Source organism: Physcomitrium patens, chromosome 3 (genome assembly GCF_059467195.1).
Source record: "Physcomitrium patens ecotype Gransden chromosome 3, ASM5946719v1, whole genome shotgun sequence".
In the NCBI taxonomy this organism is placed as follows: Eukaryota; Viridiplantae; Streptophyta; class Bryopsida; order Funariales; family Funariaceae; genus Physcomitrium; species Physcomitrium patens.
In genome coordinates, this window is record NC_143412.1 from 16,504,733 (window position 1) to 16,524,136 (window position 19,404).

The window sequence follows — 19,404 nt, forward strand, 5'->3', positions numbered from 1 at the left end:
AGAAAATAGAATAAAATAGAACAAAAAAAAAATGTAAATCAAATTTAACTGAGAAAAAAGAACCAAAGTCATACATTATCAAATATCCAAATGGCCTTGGCCATTCTTATTTATACTTTCTCCAAACATCTTAGAACTTTTTAGAATGTTCCTAATGGTGGATTTTACCAACATAACTACCCCTTCTAAAAGATTCTAGAGGTGAGCCCCACCTAGATAATTACTTTAAGTCCTTCTAGAGTATGCTATGGTGGATCCTACATGGACCATCAATCTAGCTTTAATTCTAGAAACTCCTAGAAACTTTCCAAAAATTGCTCCAACTACCTATCTCTATGCATTGTTATACCAATTGTAGTTGAATTGATCCATCCATCATTATACCTTCCATCTCCCATTCATATTCCTAGTCCATGTCCATAATTTTCATTTCTAGCCTGCATCTTCTATTCCCCCCTTATTTATTGTTTCTATTCCTAGTCCCTATCTTTTTCCATCAATTGTTCCTAACCTAGCCCCCTTCCCCTTCACTCCAAACAATAATCTTGTTTAACTTATTCTTTTATGGAAGTACATGTTTTTGCTCTCTTTCTCTTTCTCTTTTTCTCTCTCATTTGGAGTCAGTGAGTGACTTGAGCTCTTCTTCCTCTTCCTTATGACATTAATTGATGTGTTTGAAGTCTTATTTTGTAAATTGGTGAAGTTGATTAGATTGTTTTGTAGATGAGAGAGTATGAGGGGTTGCTTGTGGATTTATCTCATTATGTCCCTTAACCGTGATTGATGTTGTGGATCTACTTGAATGCCTAAGTTGAGCAACTTGAGTGATTGTAGTAGGATTTTTCAAGGCATTTTGGTAAAATAAAGCTCATAAATTTGTGGTTAATATGATGAATTGTCTATGTATGTGTTAGGTTAGCTTTAGATTATGTCAATGGCATCTTCAAAATTGGCATGAAGAGAAGAAAAATAAGCTCGATCTACTTACTCTAAGAAACTTATTCATGTACTATCATCATTGTTCGGCTAATATAGTCATTTGATATCATACCTCAAGAATTTTTAACTCATTCAAATGAATTTCAACGACCTTTCTCAATATCTTCCAATTTGATAGTCTTGCACATACTTATCTTCACATGAAATTTAATCTCATGAATAACTTAAATCATCAGAATTAGCCACCTGGACCTAAAGACCAAAGCCAAGCGGTGCGAGCTTCACCTTTCAATGGAGGACGGTCGTAGGTTCGTTATGGTTGAGAGGATCGTCTTCAACGACTCTCCTTGATCATTCTGGTGACCGAGCTCTGGAGAGTGGGTGAACCCATGACCACACCCGTCCCTGACCTGGATAGATCTGGCCCAGCCCGACCCAGTCCGACAATACTCGATCCGACCCCACCCCGGCCAGCCACGGGGTAACACTTGCTGATGAAATATTGACCCGGTCCCACCACGACTTTCCCGACGTTCCCCACCGACCCGCTTGTTTCCGCTTTGCTTTCCGACCCCTCCCGCCACGCACCCTGTTCTCCTGGCACTCTGAAGAAAATCCGAAGCTGTTCCCAAGCGTAAACGGGTAAGAGACGGAGGGGGACAGAAGCTTAGGCCCGGGAAAGAAAAGGAAGAAGGCAAAAAGGAAAGGGGAAATGTGCGGGGGGGGGGGGGGGGGGGGACGGAGAGAGAGGGGGAGAGACGGCCCTCTTCTGCTCCCCCTTCCCTGCTTTGTTGCGTCCCTGCAATCGACGCTTGCATCTCTGTGTCACGCCCGCTGCGAAGGGGTTCGCGTTCAGTGTTTCAAAGGAGTGTTGGTGCGCGTGCGTAGAGCGTTCTCGTGTTGGCCTCAGTGTCGGAAGGCGGGAGAGTTTGGCGTTGGCGGTGCGTGGGTTGGATGTCGCGGGGTGGAGTTTTCCCCGAATAATGAGGTCTCCAAGAATTGCAGTGATGTAGTGGCAGGATTGTCCTAGTGTGTTATTTTTAAGTGTATTTTTTGACTTCAGGTAGGGTTGGGGTGGATGGAGAGAGGATGGGTGCGGCGATCGTGATGGGAGTGAGAGGGTGAGGAGGCGATAGAGGGGTAGTTAAATAGAGTGAGATAGTCGATTCGAGTGAAATTGAGTCTTTGAACTGGGAGAGATCGTTGCGCGGTATCACGCTGCTCTGAGAGTGCGATTCAGCTGTTTCGAAATCCTTGATGAGCTGCGCCAGCGAAGTGCTTCGGTGAGTTGGTGCGCGCTGGAGAATTTGCTTGATTTTGCGTGTGTGCGCTTTGGTTGAATTTAGGCGAAGTTGCGACGGTGCGCTGTTGTTGATGGTGTGGGAATGAACTTTGCGTTTCCATTGTCTTTGAACGTCGTACGGTGGCGTTCTCTATATCGTTTCTTACTTTACATTGCCATGAAAATGTGCAATCTGCGTTATAGTACTTAGGGAGCGTTCAATCGTGGTACGTGTTTCGGAGATTAATTGCTTCTCTACCATCGAATCTGATGATTGAAGGCCTGCGTAAAGAGAATCCAACGCTATTTTTTTTCTCGCATGTGTCTCCTGTACCTGCAGCGCACTGCTGTTCACGCTCGTGTATTCGGCGTGTCGGGAATTGTCTGTTGACAGTGGCTCGTGAAACAGTTTTGGTACATTTATGAGGCTTACTAGCTGAGCATACTGACATTGATCGCTACTGCGGCGAATTGCAAAATTGTCATCAGCGGACCCTGTTACGATCATGTGCAATTGGAGTCGGGAATATGACAAATTTGCGCATCATACTTGACAATATACAACCCCCTGCTGTGAACACCAACAGTCTTATAATTTTTTGAAAATGTTGATATCCGGCTGCGAATTTATGCAAGATAAATTAGCAGGTTTGCTTCGTCGCTCTCAAATTTGAAAATCTAAAACGCACATGGTTACCGTTTCTTTCACTTGCGGAGATTGGTATGCAGAAATAATTGTGTTGTTCTGTGGACTTTGAGCAATTAATCGAACGACTCCTAACAATTTGTTTTCTCTCACTTGTTCTAATTCGTCATACTGGGATGTTCAAGCTTTGTTTGTTGGACTTTTTGAAGCAAAAGGAAGTGTACTATATTCGCGAGGACATTCGGGGTATGAGAGGGACACTTGCTTATGGCGGCAGAAGAAGGGGTTACAGATGTTAGTAAACTTCCCCGAGTAAGCAAGAACTATTTTGGAGTGCGGATAAAGAATCTGGTTCGTTCTCTCCTGAGAGACTGGACATAGTTGACAAGGATACTATGGATGTAAAACTACGTGCACTTGAAAGCAAAGCTGAGGGCAAGAAGTTCTGTATACCTCCACCTAGTGTACCAATTCCTGACAATTTGTCTTTTCGCGTATCAGACGCCATTCCAACAGGTACGCACGACGTTTAACTTCTTCATATTCAATCCATAGTAGGTGTGTATACGTTTGGTTTTGCTTTCATTTGATTCTCTGGAATTTTGTAGATGGGGAATTATACGATTGAAGCTCGAGTTTAGATTTGAACCACAGATGATTCTGTCTATTCTGTGTTCGCCGCGAGATATAACTTGCCAGAATATCATTGTACAATTTTTTCCTCATTCCTTTCTGGGATAGTCTAACCGTTCAGGTTCGTACCTTCTGTGGGAATCTAATTTCCTATTTTGAAATCTATAGGTGGTGTTGAAGCAAGTGATTCTTCAACCGGAAAACATGAGGTTTGTATGTTGACGTCAAGATTGGTGGAACGGAAGTTAGCGAAATATAGTTTCACTACGGAGGATGCCAGTCGGAGTTCCACACCTTTTGGAAATCGACATATTGGAAATAGTGTACTTGCAAGTGGCCTTGGTGTGCTAGTGGAGGCTGCACAGGTATGCCTACTTTACGTCTTGCTCATCGTTATTAATCTAATCCCTGCTTGGTGATTTTTGGTCTTTGCAATGTCTTTTCTCTACATGGCTTTTCCGTCCAGGTACTCTTTTTCTGACGTGTCTATGTCGAAGGTTGGCCAATTTATTTTCTACCCTAACTCAAAGTCAATATTATTTTCTGTCTATGCATATCACTCTGAGGAAGTTGATAATTTCACCGCCTCTGGTATACTTTTAATAGTGGAATTTTTTGCAGGTTGCATCAGGATCCTCTTTTGCACCCGACAAGAAGCATCCCGAAGGGGATGGTCATGTCGAGAGTCATCATGATGCAATTCGGATGTCTGCAAAGAGGAAGGTGTATGATGAACCAGTTGAAGTATCCGTCCCTAAGAGAAAGGTCGTTAGACGTGGCCATCATAGGTCCCTAAGCTCTGGCATGGAGTTAGAGTGTGGTGCGGCAGCAGAAAACGAATTCTCACGGGATCACGTGTCTGTTCCTGTTATGCAAATATCGATGCCGAAGTGGAATCCTCAAATGTTATCTAGCAAAGAGGAGGGTAACAAGGATTTAGGTTCTGCTAGCAGCTCTCCTTGCCCTGCAAAATCTATATTGTCGCATGGAATGAAGAAAAACGTTGGTTCCAGATGGGGTCAAGAAGATGAGACAAAACCACGACGACCATCAGGTGTTTTGATAAGACCAGGGGGTGCAATGGTTACCAAAATGGCTGTATCTGTAGTTGGAGAATCATTTGATTTTGATAGTGAGGAAACTGATGACGATGCACCGCCTCCTAAAGCTAGAGAAGAACCCAGCGCCCTTGTACGGTCTAAACGAGGACGTGCACAGGTCCTCCCTTCAAGGTTTAAAGACTCAGTTGTTGAACCTTTGAAGAGAGGTGCCAAAGCTGCTAAAGGCCAGTCTCATGATGTAAAAGTCCGGGATGGCACACCCAAGTGTTTACCCTCAAATTCGAAGAAGCAAGTAAAAAACGGCGTCCAAGTAAGCGATGGCTCTACTCAGGTTCTAAAGAAGATCAGAAAGGATCAAGAACGCAATTTGTGTGCCGAGGTGTCGTTAGACAATCATTTATTCGATGATTTTGGCAACATAAATTCTAGTCCGTCAAGGTCCTTCCAGGAACTTGGCGACTTAGATGGCTTGGACTCTGAAATGAAAGGAAGCAGAGGTACCAATTCATCTGATGTGTATAATCTAGAGGAGTTCGATTTGGGAGAAATTGTTTGGGCGAAGTCGGGAAAAAGAAATGATCCGGTTTGGCCTGCCAGGGTTATCGATCCATGTAGAGAAGCTCCGCCAATGGTTCGTGAGCTGTCTTTGCCTAATCGGCTTTGTGTTATGTTCTACGGGCCATCATCATCATCTAAAGGAAAACATTTCAGGGTATGTGCAGTCAATTCTTACGCTGTTGATTGTATGCAAGGGTGAATCTCAAAGTAATTGTTTTTAGTTTCTGTGGACAGATGCAATACCATTTTTTGTGTTGATATTCACCTTGGTCTGATCGCTGAAATGACCATCTGAATTTGGTCAATGTTTTCCGGCCTATCAGATGTTTCCCTATTTGCCATTTGGGACAACTGGACTCTGATGCAAGTTTTTGTATCCATACAACAGGATTATGCTTGGGTGAAGCGAGGAATGATATTTCCTTTCAATCCTTACTTAGAAAAGTGAGTTCCTATCCTTATTATCACTGGTTCATTGGTGTCTTAGATTTTGTTGTCCTATTTAATGTCAAATCATTGATCTTTCTTGACAGTGCGAACCAAGACTTGATTGCACTTATGACTCTGCACCAAGTGTAGACAGTCATGGGGCTGCATTTCGGCAGCCATCTTGGACATGCCCCTTTGTTTATTTTACCGGTTTTTGTGCCTGATGAGATTCCTGTTTTTCAGGTTTCAGTCACAAACGCTACTGAACAAAAGTCGCCCAGTTGATTTCAGACAAGCCATCAGTGAAGCTAAGCTTGCCGACCTTGGTTATGAGGAAGGCCAAGATGCTTTACCGGGAAAAATACATCCCTCAATGGCTTTGACTGTGACAAGATCTTCTGTGTTGGAATCCGAGGAGGCAGAAGACGACGTTTCTTTTGGAGTTGAAAAATACATTCAAAGTGCACCTGTGAAGGTGCATCAATAACTTGTTCTTATCAACATCAGCTACATGCGATAAAATCTGTGTCAGACTTGGATTGAAGTTTGCTGTATATGCCTAAATATGGTTTGTACTCCATTTAACAGTGCTTCAACTTGTTTGTATAACGGTGTAGGCAACAACTGAGAGTGGAAAAGAAAAACGAGTTTGTCTTGGTTGCGGAATTCAACTGCCTGTAAGCAGAAAGGAATCTGCTAAGGACAACCCTCTCTGCAAGCACTGTGTGAAGGTAAGGAGAGCGCACTACATGTACATTCTCCCCTTGATTTATGCGCCTACTGCCATATGTTTGCGTAGCTCTGCTATTGATAACTTTCTGAACTTTCGGCAAGCATTCATTCTAATTTTGTTTTGGCTACTGTCTCTGCAGCTGTATAAGTCAAAGCAGTATTGTGGCGCCTGCAAGAAAGTTTGGCTTCCGAATGACAAAAGCAGTTTTGTAAGTAGTCAAGCAGGTTTCCTCCGGCATTTGTTCATTACCTAATAAGCTCAGGCTGGGTTTTTATTGTTTTACTATATTGCGAAAGGTTTAACAGAACTAACTAATTCCCACAATCCATGTGCAGGCACAATGCGATACATGTCAGATTTGGGTGCATGCAGATTGTGATAAGCTTACTGTCAAAAAGCTAAAGGTTAATAATGTTTATGCGTGCTCATTGAATAGGAAGAAACATTGACAATATGTTATAGATGATTTTGCATTCTTCATGGTACTGCAAAAACAATTAAATGACCCGTTATCATTTTATAGGTCAGTCTTGCATACCATTTTCCAACAAATAGGTATTCCATTCCATAAACTTCATTAAAGCCAGTATAAGCCTTTTCATTGTCCGATGGAAGAGAGGTTGAAGAAACTCGAACCTTTTTTCTGTGCAGGAGTTGGCAGAAGGAGGTTCGTATTATTGTCCAGAGTGCAGAAAGTCACAAGGCTCGGGAACTCCACGAAAGCGCAAATTAGCCGACAAGTATGTCCTCTCTTTTTTCATTATTTTAACTTCGTTTTAGTTGTTGAACCTAGAATCAGAGTTGGAAATTTTATACTAGCCTCAAAGCCCACATACGCGAAGTGCCAGAACAATGATAATTGGTCTAGGTTCAATTAAGTTTTTCGAGGCGGTTCTTGGGAGCGAGTCAGTTCTCTATCTCACATAAAGCCTTGTAGGAGTCTTCTGGCTTGACTCTTTTAGTGTTGTTTGTTTTTGATCTTGAACATGTGGTTTTTCTATTTCAGACCTTTTGATATGGTTGATATTGAGTTCTTTTAGTATGTCTTGTGAATGTGCTTAATGATATATCCATCCTTATATGAAGGACCAGTCTTTCATCAAAGCTGGCATAGTTTTTGTACACATTTAATTTTGTTGGAATCAGGATTGAGGCAGGCTCAAGTTCGTGTACTGTTCCTGAGAAGTTGGCTGTTACCTGCACACATGTAGAGGGCGACTATCTGCCAAATAAGCATGAGTACGTATCCCGTGCACCAGTCATAGATTTGAAAGCTAACGACGGGTTGTGTGTTATGGCCGATTGTAGCTTACAAGTTCTTCTAAGCTGGAAGTTGACTTGACGGTTTTTATGTCGATGCGAATGTTGAGGTCTTTCTTGCTTCGATGCTACTGCAGGAGTTTGGAATGTCTTAATAATCTTTTCTAGACATCTTCTTTCTTTTTCTATATGTTGTTTTTCGCAGTTGTGACTTAGTCCGTACACATTCCACCTCTACTCAGCTGTTCTCTATCTTGTGGTTTTTCAGGGTTATCTGTAAATGTAATAGTTGCCAGGGTGCCAAGGATCCGATGAGGCCATCAGAGTGGGAAAGGCACACAGGATGCCGGAAAAAGAAGTGGAAAGAAAGCATTCGCGTAAAAAACCAGGAACAACCATTGTTTGCATGGGTGAGTTCATGTCTATTATATGTCCATCGATTTCTTATATACTTAGTTCAATCATGTTTGTCCAGCTTATTAAAGAGGAACGAAAATGCCAGTCGATACGGTATGACTCTAAGTGCGTAACATGCTTATATTATGTTCAAACGTGTGCTGTGTTCTCTTATTTATATGTTTTTCAGTTTCATTTCAATTGGAAATTCTGGCCTTTTCTTTATCCCAGATGGAACATTGGTTACCAATCTGCAGGTTCACATTCTTTTGAATGTCAATGTTGTCGATTTTGTGACCGTGCTTCCCGGTTGAGATGTCACGCAGTTGAAAAACATGTTAAGTAATGGCGCCATTGGACTGGCATTTGAAGGACCTGATTTGTTTCCAACCAGAACTAAGGAACAGACTTTGCTTGCCACTCTTGATCGTAAGATTACTTCATGTCACTTTCCCTAGTTCCAAATGTTTTATCGTACTCATCTTTTGGTTATAATTACTACAAGCCGTCTTATTATGTTGGGTGGCGTTGGTGAGAATAGTCTCCATACCCTACCGTTTCTACCTCGTATATCATATCATATTTCATAACATAATTTGACTACATGTAAGCAATCGTCTATTCATACTTTATCAACCTTCGCTCTACAGGGTTGCCTCAACTTTGTGCTTTTCCTGTTTCTTGTCTATTGTTGAATTAGTGCTATTCCATCTAGATTCTAGGTCATTTTGTATTCTAACGAAGTATCATCAGGTTTATAAGCAATTTTTATACTGATTGGATTTTGACATGGATAAAAACTATGTAACAGAACCATATATGCCAGTGGACACAACCTGGACATCAGAAAGGTGTGCTGTATGTCGTATGGTTGAAGATTGGCATCATAATAAGATGGTCATCTGTAATCGGTAATGCATCCTGACATCCTTCTTATCACTCGAAATTGGTATTTGTTTGTTGATCCGCCTCATTCTCCTAAGTTTTTCTTTTGAATACTCAAGCTATCTTTCTGCATTAATTTGAAAGGTTTAGTAGGATTGATACATGCAAACTTTTCTTTTTGTTTTTATTGGATTTTTATCGCATTTTCTCCTTAGTTAAACGTACTCGATTAATCGTATAGGTGCCTGATAGCCGTACACGAGGAGTGCTATGGTGTAAGGGCATCCGAGAGCGTAGGATCATGGGTATGCAGAGCTTGTGAAACACCAGAAGTTGAGCGGGAGTGCTGCCTGTGTCCCGTGAGAGGTCAGTACCCCATCTTTCCGGTTATAGTCACCTATTAGTATTTGGTTGGGTTTGTATCAAACTTGGAACAACTTCCCAATTTATGTGGGAATTGTGTGTATTTTTACGAATTGGATATAATTCTAGTTGCGCTGGAGTTCATCTGGATAATATGCTAGTTATCATGTTGGATTTACTTAGAGGTTAAATAATTTAGTACTCAGTTACAAGAAAGTTTATGTCTCAAGTCAGGCAATGTTATCAATTAATAAAGAGCTTCTTCTTGCCAGGTGGGGCATTGAAACCGTCGAATACTGCAAATTTGTGGGTACATGTGACCTGTGCATGGTTTGTACCTGAAGTCAAGTTCAAAAACATTGTCAAAATGGAACCCGCTGAAGGCCTCACCAATGTTCAATTAAGCACTTTTCAGCAGGTAATCTGATCATATATTTACCAACAATTTATGATCTTCTGAACTTGTATGTATTGAATGATGGCTATGTATGACTGAATAGGGTAAACACTTTCATGACGCTTTGTGGAATAATGTTGTTTCTTTAAAGTAAGAGTCCTCTGATACAAGCCGGTACCTTGTATTCGGTTTACTCAGCTCTATTGTAAACTTTTGCAGAAATGTGGAATATGTAAACAAGTGCATGGTGTCTGTGTATCTTGTGCGTACAAAAATTGCCGAAGGTCATTTCATATTATGTGTGCATTTAGAGCTTGCTATCACATGGAGGTATGTCCTCATGGTTATCATTCACAGTGTAGGGTTATTGTTTTAGGACATGGTTTTCTTGATTACTGTGTTTCTTGTTTTTGGGAAGAGTACTTGCATCAGTATCAGGGTTTGTGTTTGCAACTATTCCCACTTTTGCCTTTGCCTCAGACTTTCACTCTTTTACATCTGTTCGTTAATTGATCGGGCTCAACTTCTTTCATTGAGTTGAATATTCTTTTTACTGTATGATGTCAATTACGTGAAGGCTTCAATCTAATCTGATCCTTTTTCTCTTTGTCAGTGTTGAGTTTTAGATCAATTGCAAGAAGCACCATTTTTTTTTAGTTCTAATTTGGATATTTTGCAGCCATGCATATTCATTCAGAGATTCGTCAGGATGGTTCCAGGTTCATGTATAACTTGAAAATTTGACCTTGGTTTATCTTTTTGGAAAACTTTTACTTGAAGGTGGTATGCTTGTGTATGTGTAGATGAAGGCGGTGACTAAGAATGGAATTGAAATGACACAGATGCTTTCGTTCTGCAGTATACACAAGTGAGTTAACTGCTTAGGGTATTATGAGCAATTTGGTTCACCCTCCTGGGTGTACAAACTCACTGGTAGTTCACATACTTTCTATGCTTTTCCGGTTTTTGGTTAGCAGTTTTTCAGAGGATTGTGAACCTTTTATTCGGCATGAACCGAATATTTGGGAAGAGGGCTCTCGAGCAAGTAATCGAAGCAATCAGTTTCTGTTGATAAAATATTGAAAGTCAGTATTTTGTGGATGTTACATGCGCATGTTCTCAAAATTCAAAATTGAATTCTTTTATAAAAATGTGATTCTGCATTTAGATTTTGGTGGTGTTCCATTGTGCAGGACACCTAATTCAGACATGCACCTAATGTTAAAATCACCATCGGGTAAGATCCCCATTAAAAGAGACGCTGCTCAGCCAAGTGAGACGGAGAATGTTGTAAATTTATATGGAGGTTGTTCTCTTGTTACCGGAAACAAATCCTCGGGGCACATTGGAAGTGACGCATACTCAGTGGCAGCAAGATGTCTGCCTCATTCCACCTATGACAAGAAGGCCAAATATAAGGTGCCTTTTCACGGATCTGGACAATCCCTCTTCGACCTTGTTTCTCTTTTTGAAAGTGTATTGAATTTTTTAACCGTCAAGGTAATGATCTTAAACTTAATTAAATTATTCCTTGTATTACATCTTTTAAGTGAACTAATAGCTATGGTTTGCAACAGAAGGGAAGGATAGCTATCGCATATCGCATCTCGGGGGTCAGCTGGAATACTATTGAAACCATCAATAGTTTGAGGGTGAAACCCTTTGCCTATAGTTTAATCTGGCTTATGTTTACAATATGCTTCATGAGAGTTTTTATTTTTAGTTTTCTTTTGTCAAATTTGTATCACCTATTATCACCGTTGTACGTTGTACTTCTCCTTCATTCCCCCTTTCAAATAATTCTTGTCGGAAATGTCTTGGGTTTCATGGAATGTGGAATCTAGAAGGTTCCACCTAGAAAGCGTTGACGTTACTTAAAACTAGTGTATTACCTGCATCGTAACAGGAATTTGCTGTTCTGGACCAGAGAAAGGTCTTCACAAATGAAGAGCGGCTCCAATTCCTCCAGGTATCATTTGGTCCATCAGAGACACATTGGTTGCAATCGTAGATGATGTTCATCCATGGATGAGTCACTACTCTGTAGGATTACCAAGGTCGTAAACCTTAATGTAACATAGTTTTAGTACATATATGAAAATGTCCTTGATTGTTATTTTTGGGTACTGGATTTAGCCGTCTAGAATCGCCGTGGCAGACGAACATGTGTTACAGCAGTCAATTGTAATGTAGATATATATTACCCACTGTATTTTGGAAATGTTTTTATTTACATGCTATCAGTTGTATAAATTATTCAATTTTCCATATCCAACTAAGAAAACATGTCCCTCTTTAGTGCTGTAGTAATTTATGTCTTGTTTCAAAGCTTGACCAGTTTCCCTTGGTACTGATCGCTCTTATCGCATGTAGAGGTAAAAGATCCCTTCTGTTACTGAACTGTCGTAATGTTCTCTCCCTACAGAGAACAGAGAAGAAAACGGTCTGTTTTGGCAAGTCTGCAATTCATGGATGGGGTCTCTTTTCTCGACGCGCAATTCAAGAGGGGGAAATGGTAACTTTATTCAAATGCATTACATGATTCTAGTCCAGATTTTGTAGGAGATTAACATTTTACTTAATTAAAAAGTTGTGAGTGTAATTGGTTTTATTTTCTTGTCTGAAACGCAGCATGCAGGATCTGAATCCACTTTTAGTTAGAAGGGTAGAGAGTGCTAAAACTGCCCTTAAACTATCAGCGTCTAGGAATGGTATACATTTCAGGTCCATTAGGGTGTGTGTTTCTACCCGAGTGATTGACTGGATTCCAAGTTTAGTGACTGTCTTAGCACCTTTTATTTTTTCTAAGAGTTTGTACGTGAAAATATAGTTTTTTCTTCTCTTCAGACTCGTTTTTACATCCTAAAAAGAAAATTATAGTCCATGTGTTTTTGATGTTCCTGGTATTCAGGTTGTAGAGTACAGAGGAGAGCGTGTGCGGGGCAGCGTTGCAGACCTTCGTGAGGATCGGTATAAAAAGGAGGGAAAAGATTGCTATGTACGTGTTGTTACTTATTTGCTAATTCTTTGCACAAGCACGAAGTTACTTTTAGATTTTTTACTTTGTTGCCTTGTTGTACCTAACTTTCCCATATACCAGATAGAGTAGCCTTTGCCTTTGCCTTCGTCAGTTTTTTTTCATCTTGACCTGAACAATATGGCTTTAACTTAATTGAATTAAATGATCAATAATTTCCCTCTCATCAAACTATATTGATTATTGAATATTATACATGTGGTGAGTTAATCATGCTATCTTTCCACTTGCATGTTTTGAGCTCGCATGTGTTTCTATTGTTTGTGGTATCCAAAAGCTCATTATATTTCTTATTTATGTCAGTTGTTCAAAATCAACGAGGAGATTGTTATTGATGCCACCGACAAAGGCAACATTGCACGTCTCATTAATCACTCTGTAAGTGCCATAGAATCATACTTTTTAGACTCGATACTCTTTTAAGACTTCAGCCAGTTTAGATAAAACTGCTGTGGTGTTAAAATCATTTTACTCCGAAAAACTCTATCTATTCTTCTCATCTGATTAACTTCGGTATCTGATATTTCCCCTGCTATTGGAAGTATGAGCTTAATTGAGATGTAGTCTCGCTAATTTTGCCTCAACATAGTGTTTTGTGTGCGTAAATTAGTTGATGCTATGGACAACCCTCGTTTCTTCATTCAGGCTGTCTCGACGCTGTTCTTCAGCTTGATGTAATTGTATCATCAGTGAGTTCTTCATCCTTTTCTTACCTAATTTGGATATTTTACAGTGCGATCCAAGCTGTTACGCAAAGATTCTTGATTTTCAGAGGAATGATGGAGAAGGAGACAGCCGGATTGTTCTCATTGCACGAAAATCTATTGCAGCTGGGGAGGAACTGACGTAAGTGGATCCTGTTTTTGAAGTCCCGTTAACTCTAAAGCAGCTTGTGTCATGTGCAGAGGCGATTTCATTGTGCGTCTGTCCATGTCCACTTCTCGTGTTATGCATACCTGCTTCTGAGTATAGTATTCCTAATTTGATGTCAATGACGTATGCGCAAATATAAACGACTCTATCTGTCAACCCACGAGGGTTTCGGTAATATTGTTGTACATCTCTAGGTTATGGTTTTCACACAAATGTAACTCTTTTGCGTGTACATCCGTGGGTTGCAGATACAATTATCGATTTGATGAGGAGGATACACAAAAAGTGCCATGCCTTTGTGGATCATCAAATTGTCGACAATACATGAATTAGAAGATGACGAACTTTTCTTCATTGCCCACGGAGGATCTTGTTATCACTGTATATAAAGAATAGGCATTTAGGATTCTTCTGAGTAGAAACAAGCAACTATTTTATTGCTTACCTTGCAGAAAATTGCAATGTAAGTGTACATCGTCTCTTCAGTACGACTCTGTCAGCTCCGAAGTTTATCTAAGACAATTTCAAGCCTTAGTGAAATTTGAGCTGCCTCTTGGAAAAGACTACTGGTCAATGACCTGGTCTCTCCCTTGTATACTTTTCAACCCTTGTACATTTCCATCACATGAGTTGCTCCAGTGTGGCCACTAAATATTCCTCCTATATGAAGCATGTACTTGTGAAAGGCAGAGCTTCATTTGTGACTCGATTGTGTCATATATTTTATTGATTTCTGTAAGACTTGAAATATTCATGGATTATGATCTGTTCTCTATGTGGAACCACGATAGTAGTACTACAAGGCGGGAGCTTTGAGGTATGCTTAGCTTCCAGTTTTATTTAGCATTGATAACTACTGGTTTGTTCGAGTAGAAAGAAGGCGGAGCTAGACGGTAGCGATCATCAGGTTGATGCTAGGCATTCTTACACCTCTGAAATTGTTGATCTCTGCCTTCCTCCCCTATAGTTGTAGAAACTTGATGTTCGTGATTTTCATCTTACTCAGTTCTTTACAGAAGCCGATGCTGTGACTGATACCATGACGAGACGGACTACACTCGTCACCAATCTAATGCCATGGCACAATGTTGTTCTACAACGGCACAACTTTTTGAACGTACTTCAGTAACAAAGAGATCGAGTGGTTCAAAGATCCCTTTTATGGACTCGTGCCTGGGTTTTGATTCATTCGCCTCTTCAGAAAGTACAATGCTTCGATTCTGCGTTTCCTCATATGCTGTGAAGGGGACCATAGACTCAATTGTCTTCAAAACAGAGAGCGTCAGACAATTTAAGGAAGCATGGGGAGAAGGATCCAAAAGAAACATCTGGGCCAATCTGGAGTCAGGGATTAGGACCATGGTGACTCCGCCGAGGTGTGGGAGTTATACTGAAAGAACGGAACAGGTCGGCATAGTTTGCGGGCGGATTTGGTTGCTTTGACTGACTATTCCACATGAAGACATTGGGAGACACTGATTCTTCCACCTTCGTTACTGCAAACACGAGCTTCCGCTCACTTGGCCCATTGCTATTGTCCACAAACCAAGGACAGGGATAAAGAGCTAGCAGGAGGATTAATTTCAACTTGGAGTGAAAATGTTAAAGATTGTGGAAAATTATGTCTTGGCAAGCTAACCTCTTTATTTAGACTTTTGACTTTTTTGATGTTTCCTAGTGCGACTTAGTTTGTGAAGTTTGATTGTAAGTATTTCTTATGTATGTTCTATTTGTCGATATTCTCATCCTACTGACAGAATACATCCACTTCTATCTGTTCATTCTTGAAACCTCAGTGATTGGTTGTTTAGATTACAATGAACTACACTTAGACCCCATAGTACATATAAGTTACCCGTCTCCATTTGCATATCTTCTCCTCTTTAATTTATGATCATTTCAAACCATAAAGCAACTCTCAGATTGTAACATGGTATCAAAGTAGTCAAAGACCCTCATCCCTCTTTACTCTGTTTTTGTACCTACTTTACTCTAAACATATTTTCTATTATTTCTTCTCAATTATCTATTATGGAATCTATTATGGCACAAAGAGACATTTTATGAGAATTCTAAGCTCCAAGTGTTACCAATTACGCTATTTGTTCATACAAACTTCAAGCATTACTTCAAGATGAGAAACTCTATAACATAGTCAGTCCATGTATTGCCTCTACTCTTGATTCCTCCTTCTCTAGCTCTCTTCAATTGAGATAGACAATAATCAACTCCTCCACTCAATTGCCCTCATCCTCCATTGCATCTCTACTAAATTACTCATTCAAGGACCAACAACATAAGGCTACATATATTATTGTATCAACAATATATGATCCTCTTTTCTCCTACATTATGAATGTTTTAGATTTTAGAAAAATTTGGACTCAATTCAGAAACTTGTATCAATCTAGTTTCATAAATCTTACACTTTGTCTTAAATTTTAACTTTGTAGTATTAAAATAATGGACAAAGATGACATTGATTAACAATTTATGGTCATCAATAACCTAATTAAACAACTTGCAAACATTGGAGTACTAATACCAAACAAAGAACTAATAGATAGAGTCTTAACCAACTTATCTTCAAGCTAGGATATCTTCAGACATATGATTTCATAAAAGAAGCATACTTCTACTTATAACAAAGTAGAGAATCTGCTTCTATAAGAAGACAATGTCAAAATTAGAAATCATGAAAGAAATAAATAAGAAGAGGCCTTAACAACTGACTAATATCATAATAAAATATTAGATCATATTTTACATGTTCTTGGTATGATCAAAAATTTATTGTTAATTAGTAAAGTTGCTAATTTGGATTATTATAAAAATTTTGGTCCAATGTATTATTGAATATTTTACAAATCTCATCCTAACAAGTTATTTTTTATAGGTAGCAATAAACTAAGAAATCATCTCTATAGTTTGAATGATTCTATATTAAGGAAATTGAATCTATTTTAAGATTATTTTTCCATCAATTTTATCATTATATTTCAACTTAAAATAATAAAATTTTGACACAAGCACATGGTTCATCTCAACTGGCATTGATTTTGATGGTCTTTAATCATATAGTCAAATGATATCATAGACATACATATTTATTCCAATAAATATCTATATAATTAAGTAGAAGTAGGTAAACATAAATTAATTTTATAATATCTTCTAGAAAAGCTTCTTAGAAGCTTCATAGATGTTATTTTGTCTTTATGTGTATTTATAATTGATTAGTAGAGTAAAAACTTGGTCAACAAGTTAATCATATGCCACATATGTTGGTAGCTTGTAAAGCAAGCTAATTATGTGGTACATATATTGAAAACTTATCTTACAAGTTAAGATATATGTCTAACAAAGTCAATACATATTGAAGGTCCTATAGAATATTGACATGTAGCTCCTAATTAGATAGTATATATGAAAGCAAGAGTGAAGCCTTCTTCACTCTTGTTAATACCTTTTTAGTCTTTAGATTTAATTCAAGACTTTTTAATCTTCTTATCTTTGGCAATAGCCATTTTAATTTAATACTATATCATCATTGATTGATTTTTTAATCTTCTTAAGGAACACAAGAATATATTAATCTTTTAGTTCTTTGAAATTAATATCCTTGATAATTTGATAAGAATATTAACTTATTTTCTTAATTTTCCTTAAAGTGAGTAGATTATCTCTTTTTGAAGAAATTTTTATTTAATATTAGAAATTCTAGATTATCTTCTTGTAATTTAACTTTTTGAATTTTTTTGAATTGTTTATAAAAATTAAAAAAAAAATTATGGATGCTACTTTTTGCGGAAGTGAAAATAAATTTGCAATAATTACAGATCTTCAGAAGCTTGTCAATACTTCAAGAGTAAAAATCTCATATATATCCAACGTGAATTATGGAGGTACTATTCTTATGCCTATGAAAGAAGTCAAAAATGAAATTCAAAGTCTATGTTAAGAAGTTATACGATTAAGAAAAGTAAATAGATTAAATTCACAAGTAAATTCAAGAAGTCTTATAATACCAAGTATAAGAGAAGCAACGATAAGTATGCTTGAGAAGTTTGATGGAATAAAATCAAAGTTTTAAAGGTTTTTATAAGAAGTAAAGTTCTATCTAAGATTACATCCTTCTCAAAATCTTGATGGATTTATTCAAGTTGGATTCATTAGAGCACTTTTTTCTGATAGCACTATTTCTTAATTTGTACTTTTGATGGAAAAAGATTCACAACTATTCTATGAATTAAATTTATTCCTAGAAGTATTTATGATTATATTTAGAAAAAGTGATCGAGAAAAGATAGTAGAGATTAAGCTCGTATTTCTACAATAAGAATCATGTTCTGCTACTACGTATATTGTTGAATTCCAAAATCTTACTTGTGATGTGGATTAAAATGACAAAGCCTATATTAATCAATTTTGATATAGATTGAAAGATAATATTAAAGATTTATTATTGATAATATTGAGAGTAGATTCATTAGAACAATTTATTGCTCAAGCTATTGTATACAATAATTAATTTTTTAAAAGACATCGAGAACAAAGATTTAATTGGAAAGATATAAGTTAAGTCATGGCGATACCTTCTAAATTTTTGGAGGCATATTTGTCTAGGCCAAAGCCTATGCAAATTAACATGGTACATTTTAAACTGCTTATTAAGTAAAAAAAGATTCAATGTTGTCAAAAAGGTTTATGCTTATAATGAGGAGAAGCTAAGCATACTACTCAACACTGTCCAAAGAGGCAATGTAATTATAAAATAAAGAACATGGTTGCCAAAGAAGATAATGTATCAAATAACAAGTTTTTTCAACAATAATAGAAATTGTGTGGTTCAAATCATGTACAACACCTAATAAAGGTCTTATTCTCTTTTCAAATTTTTTACCTCATTTTATAATAGATATATATTTAGAATCCAAAAATCATAAAGTCTTTGTCTTATTAGATTTAAGGGCTTTAGCTTGTTTTTTAGACAAAGACTTTTTTAAAAAAACAAAAAATATTGTTAGTCAAAAAAACTAAACTTGTACATGTAAAAGACATAAGTGGTCATTTGTTGTTCTTTATAGATATCACTCATGAGATTGTTTCTTTAAATGTAGCAATTAAAGATTATTATAGCAGAATATTTAATGTCATAAGATCTCCTTTTAATTCAATTATTTTAGAATTTTTGTAATTAAAAAAATATAATTCTTAGATAGATTGGATTTTTTGCAATCTTAATTTTTATTCTAGTTTGATGTAAAATTCTATTAGCCAAGTAAAAATACACAAGTCTAGTATATCTAAACTATTACTAGTGAGTGCAAAAACTTTCATGCATGCAACAAAAAAATGATCATCTTTTGCTATATATGCCACTTCTATTTTTGATGGTAGAAAGATGTCAAGTGGTATTTCTAGCTAGTATCAAGTTTTTAAAGATATTTTTGAAAAAAAAAAATCCAAATATTCTTTCAAAATTTTAATTCTATAATTATTCAATTAATTTGTAAGAAAAAATTACAAAATAAGTTGGCTATAGTAAAGAAATACATTGATAAAAACTTGGCTAAGAATTTTATATGCAATTTGAAAACTCTTATAGGAATTCTTATCTTATTTATAAAGAAAAAAGATGGATCTTTGTGGATGTGTGTCGATTATTAAAGATTTAAGAAAATCAATATTAAAAATAGATATCTCCTATCTTTGATTTTAAGACTTTTTGGCCAACTCAATCAAACAAAGATCTATATAAAAATCGATTTACAAGAAGCATACAACTTGGTCTTCATCAAAAAAAAAGATGAATAAAAGATTGCTTTCCAAACTAGGTATGGATATTTTGAATATAATGTCATGCCTTTTTTACTCACAAATGTATCAAATTCTTTTTAACATCTCATAAA

General features: G+C 37.4%; 1 protein-coding gene across 1 annotated transcript; it reads left to right on the plus strand.

Moving 5' to 3' along the window:
- Positions 1 to 1,726: 1,726 nt before the first annotated feature.
- LOC112280463 (histone-lysine N-methyltransferase ATX5) lies at positions 1,727 to 14,196 on the plus strand. The gene is made up of 27 exons (XM_024515993.3): positions 1,727 to 2,222; positions 2,711 to 2,869; positions 3,077 to 3,383; positions 3,669 to 3,865; positions 4,122 to 5,273; positions 5,508 to 5,563; positions 5,792 to 6,023; positions 6,166 to 6,279; positions 6,421 to 6,489; positions 6,617 to 6,685; positions 6,933 to 7,021; positions 7,428 to 7,520; positions 7,810 to 7,951; positions 8,264 to 8,366; positions 8,749 to 8,848; positions 9,064 to 9,188; positions 9,458 to 9,603; positions 9,802 to 9,912; positions 10,386 to 10,450; positions 10,776 to 11,001; positions 11,160 to 11,234; positions 11,489 to 11,551; positions 12,008 to 12,097; positions 12,494 to 12,580; positions 12,923 to 12,997; positions 13,353 to 13,465; positions 13,741 to 14,196. Exons 3-27 carry the CDS (start codon positions 3,263 to 3,265, stop codon positions 13,823 to 13,825), a joined length of 3,798 nt encoding a protein of 1,265 aa, XP_024371761.1. The 5' UTR covers positions 1,727 to 2,222; positions 2,711 to 2,869; positions 3,077 to 3,262; the 3' UTR covers positions 13,826 to 14,196.
- Positions 14,197 to 19,404: the final 5,208 nt, after the last annotated feature.

What these genes read in the sequence shown, in the direction of transcription:
- LOC112280463 (XM_024515993.3), top strand. Translation starts at nt 3,263, where the DNA reads ATGGATGTAAAACTACGTGCACTTGAAAGCAAAGCTGAGGGCAAGAAG. An exon ending in ATCAGACGCCATTCCAACAG is followed by an intron (nt 3,384 to 3,668) that starts GTACGCACGACG and finishes TGAAATCTATAG; the next exon opens with GTGGTGTTGAAGCAAGTGAT. An exon ending in AATTAAGCACTTTTCAGCAG is followed by an intron (nt 9,604 to 9,801) that starts GTAATCTGATCA and finishes AAACTTTTGCAG; the next exon opens with AAATGTGGAATATGTAAACA.